This window comes from Ornithorhynchus anatinus, chromosome 11 (genome assembly GCF_004115215.2).
Source record: "Ornithorhynchus anatinus isolate Pmale09 chromosome 11, mOrnAna1.pri.v4, whole genome shotgun sequence".
NCBI classification, from domain to species: Eukaryota; Metazoa; Chordata; class Mammalia; order Monotremata; family Ornithorhynchidae; genus Ornithorhynchus; species Ornithorhynchus anatinus.
In genome coordinates this window covers 24991400-25000753 of record NC_041738.1, presented here as the reverse complement: position 1 = coordinate 25000753, position 9354 = coordinate 24991400, and the positions used below count along the sequence as shown (strand labels likewise).

The 9354-nt window shown below is 37.3% G+C and overlaps 1 protein-coding gene across 1 annotated transcript in view; it reads right to left on the bottom strand.

Moving 5' to 3' along the window:
- Positions 1-1955: 1955 nt before the first annotated feature.
- NETO2 (neuropilin and tolloid like 2) overlaps positions 1956-9354 on the bottom strand; it is a 33803-nt gene continuing 26404 nt past the window's right edge. Inside the window, exons 8-9 of the mRNA XM_029075000.2 lie at positions 6866-6979; positions 1956-5171 (exon numbers count right to left, since the gene is read on the bottom strand). Coding sequence (XP_028930833.1) covers positions 4591-5171; positions 6866-6979 — 695 coding nt within the window. The 3' untranslated portion in view covers positions 1956-4590. The remainder of the gene's footprint in view (positions 5172-6865; positions 6980-9354) is intronic.

Sequence of the window (9354 nt, the reverse complement as noted above, 5' to 3'; positions counted from 1 at the left end):
TAAAACATCCGTCACGTTCCTAGGGGAATTCTGAAAAAAAGAAAACTGCCCTTTGTCTGTTTATTTCCACACTGCACCACGCTCCTTTAACATGGTCTCTTTTTCTCCCCTTTTCATCTGGGATAGGTCTTTCTGATCCTTGTAGATCTCCTCAACGAAAGCTCTTGGCTCCTTTTTATCTACAACTTCAGCTCACTTCTCTCATTTTTCAGGCAAAATTGTGAAGGCAGACCTGTGCTGGTGTAGCACTCAACATATTCCCTTTTAAATATGGAATCTGGACTATGACAGGAGTGTGTAGCTTTGAAATTACATTGTGCCACAGAAGCAAATATAGCTTCCATTATCTGGGCCCTTGTTCCACTTCAGTGGAGGAAGTTGTATTCCCAGTTGATGTAAGATGGCTTTGGGGTCTTGCTTTTTGGATAATTATTTAAAGTATTTTTCAAAAGGAATGCCTCATACAGTAGCTTACAAAAAAGGATATCCTGTATGTTAACATATTAGCATCTAATATTTAAATTTAAATTTATTTTGGTGTTTAGTGATTGAAGGAAAACTGAAATTGTGCCCAAACTCTCCAGCAAAGACAAATGCTTTGGAAATCAGTCAAGGGCTCTGTGATTACCCAGCAAGCAAGCTTCCTAAGCTTTTTACTCATGAATTGCCAGTGCAAAATCATAAGTGCTGTCAAGTTTAAAGCTGATAAGGATTCTCACACATTATCTGGATCCTTCCTCTGATCCAAAACCACCGCTTCAAAAAAGGCAAGTGGGTACAGAAACGCATCCTAGTCTTCAGCTTCTTAGTGGATTGGGTTTTATACTTTTAACTCAATAGAAATTAAAATTAAGCTTTTTATAACAGCTGCATCCTGGATTATCAATGATCCTGATAAAGGGAAACAAGTTCAGAATGCTGGTGGTATGTGAAATGGATAGGAAAATGGATTTATTTAAGCCAATTTTACAGAAAAAGAAACATAAAAGCAGCCTGATCCAAAGTGCTCAGAAAACCCTCTGAAATCTAGGGAGAATGGGTCATCCCAGCACTTAATTCTCCAGTATGTTCACATTTTCTGTTCATTTCCTAGGGTTTATTTCAAAAATAATTACAAGAACAAAACCATCTAATCCACTTTTACCACACTGATAAATTACTGATAAATCATTAATGCTGGAATTGAAGAAAATCTGACAATGGCCTGATTTTAGATAGATTTCAGTAAGAAAAATGTGAAATACAATTTAAAAAAAACCCCTGTATCAACACATGAGCAGTTAAAGAATACAACCTGATTGATTCAAATGTACATGGAATTCTTCAGATATTTAGAAACTCCTGCTCAACCCTCAATCATTTATTGAGTGCTTACTGGGTGCAGAGCACTGTACTAAACAGGCACTGAACTAAACAGTTGGGAGAGTACAATATAACAGTGTTGGTAGACATTCTCCACTCACAAAGAGCTTGCAGTCTAGAGGGGAAGACAGACATTAATATAAATAGCTGATCTGTACAGAAATGCTGTGGGGCTGAGGGTGAGGTGAATAAAGGGAGCAAATCCTAGTGGAAGGATGATGCAGAAGGGAGTGGGAGAAGAAGAAATGAGGGCTTAGGTCAGGGAAGCCTTAGCCTTCCCTAAGCCCCCTTTGAGGACATGTGCCTTTAATAAGGCTAAACACCAAGATACATAGAAAGAGGTCATGGCCTAGAAGAGATATAAAGTTAGCATTCAAAAGTAAAATTTAAAAGTAAGCAAATACATTAATGCACACTGTTTTAAAGCATCAGTGTAGAGATTCAACTCTACTGGGATTCAGAATTATTACTCTGAAAAACAAATACTCTTTTCTCTACTTTGTGTCAGTAGATGGCAATTCAGATGACTCGACACAAAGAAACGTATTTCTCATTGATAGCAGGAGAAACAAGGAAATGTTCAAAGACAGACATTTAGGAGATTCAGAGATTCTTTTAATGTCTGACAATTATATGAAATATGACACTGCAGAAATAAAAGCTGCTAAAAGGGTCTTAAGCATTCAGTGTGAAGAGGTTTTTTTATCATCTACTTTATGACATATTATGTGCAGGAAATCCCTTCATTCCCTGAAAGGATCAGATTCTTATATTCTCTGCACAAAAGAATATCATGCTTTTAATGGGTACTCTAATTAAATTCTGCAGCATTTGAGAATTGATGTTTATTTCCAACTTTGCTTAATGGTGTGGCACTGGAAGGCAGTAATGATATTAAAGAGTGGAAATGTGTAGATATTTCCCCAGTAGTTTGCTACTAAAGATTTCTCCCTACTCTGGATTTCAGTCTGCCTGATTTCACTCACTCACCATGGGATATTTCACTCTTGGTTACCCCAAGACAGCAATGTCCAGTCTGCTCATCTTATATCTACCCCAGCGCTTACTTAGTGCAGGGCTTGGCACGTAGTAAACCCTTAACAATTACCAGAACTAAATATGCATTATCTGTGTTAGATCAAATAGCTACCACTGACTATGACTGAGGAAAGGATGTTGCAAGTTTCTCCAAAGTCTAAAGAAGGAAAAATTTAATTAAAAAGTTACTCTTGAGGATGAGACTATTATCCTATACCTAGAAGATGCTGTTATTATTTTCTGTATCTGCTTTCAGCTTTATGAAATATATCACAGCTGTTTTGTCTAGATTCTACTTTACTATAATATTCCAAAATCTGTTTATGTAAGTCTTTATCTATTGCAAGGGCCTGCTATCTAATCCTAACTGCTTATTTTGGTTTACTCAGGCAAGGCTTTCTATTTGGAGTTCAGAAATAGAGATAATTGTATCAGCCTTCATCATGGGTATAGTGCATGGATGGAAATAGTTTCTGGGTACTAGCTACAATTTGACTTTCAAAATCACCTTATCAGTGTCAAAAATTACCTTTAAATGTATGTCTTATCTACAAGTACCCTTAATAGTAGATTCTATCCCAGCCTCAGAGGAAAGAAAAACAAAAACATAATGGAAATTATTGGAAAGCTGCTTGATAAAGTGTCATTTTAAATCCCATTTCCCATTTCATATAACTTTAATGGGCATTAACAATAGAAGGTGGTAGTCTCTTCTACATTTTAAAAGTATGACATGTCTGTAATTTTAGTTCTGAAAAATAAAACCTTTCTGCAGGAAAGTACCTCAAGATCCAGGCCCCAAGCAGTGCTACAGATAACATGATTTGGGAATCAACTTTTTACATACATCTTTAATACCAGATACGTGCAGTAACTTGGAACTATAAATGTCACACTTGGTAAAAAAGTAATTAGCTCCCACAAGCTAAACAATATTAAAAAGGAATTAAAAAATCTAATGTACAATCTTCAAGTCCTTTACAACTGATTATAATACACAGCTGTCACAGCATGTTAGCACACAAAGCTGTTAATGGGAACCTTGAAACAAACTTGCCTCAAATCTCAAATCCTGACTTAAAGGGTATGTACATTTACAAACGTTATCAAAAAATCTTAAAAATACAATGGGAGTTTTTAGGGCATGTTTATAAATTATCTACCATAGAAAGGTCAAAAATCAGTGTTAAAAGAAAAAGTGACTGATGGAAATCCATGCTAGGTAATGTGACAGTCTTAGGAAAAGCAATCTGATGCAATTAGAATTAGATACAATTACAATACCTCCCTGTTCCTTCCTCAGAAAACTTGGTTAATAAATACCAGAAGAAAAAAAATATGTAGAACAAGGACTTTTTTTTAAAAAAAAGGGAACACAGATTGAGGAATGTAAAGATCTTCTAAAAAAGAAAAATGTTAACACCATCTGTACAACAGAGGGAGTTAAATGCTCTGTGAGTATAGGTGGGGTCAAGCGCTGGGAACAAGCCAGAGTTTGAAATTGTAAAAAAAGGTGAACCGTTTTATTTTTGTTTTCCGAATTTCCAACTAAGGTATGTAAAGGCTTATGTATCTCAAGGTTCTAAAGTATTTTGCTATAGTACAACTATGATAAATACCATTAAAATGCAATAAACCATTTTACATCTCACAGAAATCACAGGCTAAGGAACTAGTAATTAAATGGCAGCAGTATAGAAATTAGTCAAGAAGAAAACAGATGGATCCAACATAACTCTTGGGTCTTAATTGGCACTTACCACAGTAACTCAAGCTGTAATTCGACAAATTCTGTACCCACAGTCCTTATCAAAAGAAGTGTAAGTGCATTAATTGCTTTTACCTATTTATTTGAACTATTAAAATGACTAGCTTGAAAACAAGATGGCATTTAGAGACGAGACAAAGGTTCTGAAAAGCTGAGAGAATGCAAGACTAGAACTTACTGATATGGCTACTAAAATGATATTATCCTTCTTAATGCTTCCATGCAAAACCTTCAGTTTGTTGTTCAAACTAGCCAGGCCACCTGAGAGCAAAAACTTCACCGTTACAATAGTTACTAGTACCTCGTATTTCTGAGGGGATAAACGAAGTGGAATGAAGCCAAAAGGAAAAAGGAGGCAGTATTTGGCCCATGTGTGCTGTGTATTTAGGTGCACACGCGTGAATTTCACCTCTGGCAGAAGATTAAAAGTCAATGGACATGGATCCTTGTGCAGAATCGTCTCGTCCCCTCACGTAAATTTCACAGGGGATCTCTTCCATCACTCTGTCTTCTATGGCCTGCTCAGAGCACTCATGTGATTGTTTGAAAGTGTAGCTACTCTTTTTGAAGGTGCTATTAAACGTTTTCATTGGCTGAGGTTGTGCAAAATCATTACGGAAAGGAAGTTCCATGGAACTGAGGTTGGTCCTGCTTTGTTTTACACTGGAGGCTTGGGAGCCACAGTGGTGGTCGTGAATACATCGAGAAGCAGTAGAAGAACGGCGCATTTTCTGGTAGTTCTCCAGTTCCTCTGACAAATCAGCCAGATCTGCAGAAATCTCTTTGTCCCTCAGTGAAAACAGTTCATAATGAGGAGGATCAAACACTTCTTGGAAGCCAGTTTTATTAAAGGCAGTTTTGCAAGCCATGACTTTTTTGCGTGGCTGCTTGATTTGTACTAGAATGGAAATTATGAGAAGGACCAAAACAATCCCAGATGTAACGCCAATGATTGTTCCATGGGTTTTTGTGATCTGTTCGAATAATCCCGCTTTTTTCTTCTCTGGAAGGAAAAACATTGATTGTGTCAGGTTCTATTTACGCAAACCTTGCCCCAAATAATTTGGTAATATAGTTAAGTACTGCTAAGAGACAGCGCACTTGGATTAAATATGTCACAGATGACATAATTTCCTAATTAAAATCAAGGTTCCTATGAGGCATATGGAGCATTTTTAACACTATTAAACAAGATGAGCCAGGTACAGAATAAACAAAGGATCCCTATTCTGAAGGAGTTTCTGTGAATTTATAATAGTAGAGTTTAAATGAACGAATGAGTCTAGAGGTTTTTGCTTTGTCCAATCTTTTTTCTACCCAAGAGCCAATGTCTTGAATAGAAAATTCCTTAATAATTTAAGATTTAGTGGCTGGAGATGATGCTTCTGCTAGCTTTTACCAGTGGCTGAAGCTGAGTGACTCTTAAAAAAGAAAACCCTTCCCAGTTTACTGATTATCTTTGCTGGTCTGAAGTATTTGTTCTCCTGGGTCTCATTTTGTATGCTGCTTGTTTGTTGAACACTTACAACATGATGATAGATGACAGAATTATTTTTTCTCTCCCTTCATATTGTAAAAAAACTTTAGGTTTGGGAGCATATGTCAAATTTAAGTTGTAAGATCAAAGCACATTACTCATTGTGGGCCGGGAACGTATCTACCAACAGAGTAGTGCTCTGCATACAGTAAGCACTCAATACTTTTGAAGATAATAAGACAATTAATATTACTACTTCTACCACTGACTGAATTTTTCCTGAGCCTTGCTATAAAAAAAAAGATCTGTGTTTTGCTGGAAAATCACTGACTTTTTTTGAAGTCTGCCCACAGTTTTCAATCTCGGTAAGGTCTTGTACAGAAGGACAGAATCAGTCCACTTGGTAGCGCAGGCTGAATCTCGATCGGCATATCGAGGATCAAACGTTTTGAAATGATTATCTGATAGCATTACATGTCAAGTACACAAGATGGCAGTATAATGTTATGGCACATTTTCATATGTAACGTACTTATTTGTAGGAAAAAATTGTGAAAATTTTTAGTTGGGAGAAAATTACTTTTACGCTAATACTGGCCTGCATACACTTCATGTTCTTATTGTGGGGTGGCATGTTTAAGTGTTCTAAGTCAGGTATATTCCCTAAAGCACTTGCCAGTGAAGGGAACACAGGAGCAAAAATCTCTGGTGATAATTTTATTAAATGGAAAAAGTAGTCTTTGTAATAGGTTTTTTAAAATTCTGCAATATTCTACCCATCAGTAACTATTATTTTATGGTGTCTGAACCCCGGTATCATTTCTGTATGATTTACAAAGACAGAATTGTAGTTATAACTGCTTTTATAATTACTTTGCCATTAGAACAGTACTCGGCATATAGTAAGTGCTTAACAAATATCATTATAATTATCATTATTATTATTATTATAGTAGATGGAGACACTAAGTGCAGTCTCCTCATTTCTAAATGTCATTAAAAACACTAGATTATTTTACCTACAAGATAGTAACCTTCATTTGTGCCACCCCATGTAACGCAGATCTGATTTTTTTTTCATTTTAAATTGAAATTTGTACCAATTTTTCTGATTTGCACAGTAGCTGAATTCAAATGCAGTTATAAACAAAGTAATGACTTGCTTCATGGAAGGCAAGAAGCAATCTTATACATAAGGTTAGACTTCACAGTGTACTCACCTTTACAGTGATTTTCATCCCACGGGTATGCGCAGTTTTGAACACCATTGCAGACTAAAGAATTATTGATGCACATGTTGCTATGGCAAAAGAAAGTGCTGCTTGAACAGGGAGCTGCAGGGAAAAAGAAAATGATCTGAGTTGCCAAGAAAATCAACAGAGCATTCTGATTATTAACCCATTGCTAAATAAAACAAGGGCTGTTTCTGTGGTTATTATACTAAAAGGCTTCTGCTGCAAGGAAGGTAGAATAGGCACCGAAGTACCTGAAAATATTTTATTACATTGGGAACATTTTTGCTTTTGTTGCTATATGGTTGTTTCAGAGATTAAAGGGTTGCACTGATCATTTTGGTATAAAATAGCATAAAGCAGAAGTGTACGTTTTAGCAGGTAAGTACCAAAAGTTTATAATCCACAAATATTTTTTCCATGAATCTGTCTTCCCCTCAGTTTCACAGGATTAATAAAATCACTCCTCTTATTAGTGGCCCATCATAAACTGTAATGGCTTGAACCATGGGGCTATCTTTACATAATATTGCTATAATGGTCACTGTATCCATGATTCCCCATGAGCACCTGAATGCTCAATTACGTGAGTGCTTTCTAAATTTTTAAAGGGATGTTGGCACTAAGATAATCCAAGCTATATTACACCGAATGGGACAACATAATTTGCTTAATTAGCTTCACCATTCACTAAAGGCAGTACTGAACTCTAAAAAGAATTTGTATTTTTTCCATAAAAACAACAGGAAATATATCTGTTCAAAGGCATCCTATGTAGAAAGATAGAATAGATTTGGAAAACCAAGCATCAGAATTGAAACTAGATGGGGCCAATCCCATGGGATATGGGGAGACAGATCTTCCCAGTATGTACGATACACCCATAGTTAGCAAGGTATGGTTGAAAATTGCATTACCTTGTGAGGTAAATAGGGTAGTTTGGTATAAATTTCTGCTCATTAGATGCTAGAACCTTTTACTCAGTTGAATGATTGTTTGCCTGAGGAGATCATAAACTCCTCAAAGGTAGTGGAGAGAAGCAGCATGGTCTAGTGGCAAGAGCACGGGGTTAGGAGTCAGAGGACGTGGGTTCTAATACTGGCTCTGCCACTTGTCTGCTGTGTGAACTTGGGCAAGACACTTAACTTCTCTGTGCCTCAGTTACCTCATCTGTAAAATGGGGATTAAGGCTGTGAGCCCCACGTGGGACCACCAGATTAACTTGTATCTACCCCAGCGCTTAATACGATACTTTGCACATAGTAAGCACTCAACAAATACTATAATAATTATTACTATTATTACTGTGCCCGTCTTCTTCCTTTTGTCACACATCCTCCCCCACCTTCAAAGCCCTTCTAAAGGACACCTTCTTTCAGAGACATTCCTTGACTAATCCCCACCTCCTGGATGATTCATCCCTTTGGCCACACGTAACACTGATGTTTATTATTATACTTAATCATTCATTTTCTACTTACTTTGTTACCAAGAAAGCTATGCCTTCCTCTTTTATTCCCATTGAATGTATCCGGTCCATATCTGCCTATCTTCTTCTTTAAATCTCACGCCCCACAAGGACAGGAATTATAATAATAACAACAATGGTATTTAAGTACTTACTATGTGCCAAGCACTGTGCTAAACACTGGGTAGATACAAGGTAATAATAATTAATAATAATGTTGGTATTTGTTAAGCACTTACTATGTGCAGAGCACTGTTCTAAGCACTGGGGTAGATACAGGGCAATCAGGTTGTCCCACGTGAGGCTCACAGTCTTAATGCCCATTTTACAAATGAGGTAACTGAGGCACAGAGAAGTGAAGTGGCCTGCCCACAATCACCCAGCTGACAAGTGGCAGAGCCGGGATTCCAACCCATGACCTCTGACTCCCCAGCCTGGGCTCTTTCCACTGAGCCATGCTGAGGTTGTCCCACATGGGGATCTCAGTCTTAATCCCCATTTTAAAAATGAGGTAACCGAGGAACAGAGAAGTTAAGTGACTTGCCCAAAGTCTCACTGCTAGTGGAGGAGCCGGGATTAGAACCCACGACCTCCAACTCCCAAGTCTGTGCTCATTCCACTAAGCCCCGCTGCTTCGAAGACACAGGAACTGTGTCTTCTACTTTCATTCTATTCATCCAACACAAGAAGTACACTGTTAATACCGATGATGATGATGGTTACCCCCAGCATTTGATACTCAAATTCTGATGATATTACCAAGTACTATTATGTCCTGAGTAATTCAGTTCTCAGTGGATGCTACTTTATTTCCAGCAAATAGTCCATACGGAGGGAAGAGACTGATTCCACATTGCTTTTGTTTGTTTGCTTAGTTTTACCTAATCAAGTGGGGGTGTCTAAAGACCGGGGTTGCCAGGATTTATCAAATAAGTTGGGGTTACTATGAAACTTGTTGCTGCTGTATAAACATTTTTTAGAGCTGTATGCGCTAAAGTACAAATAGGAT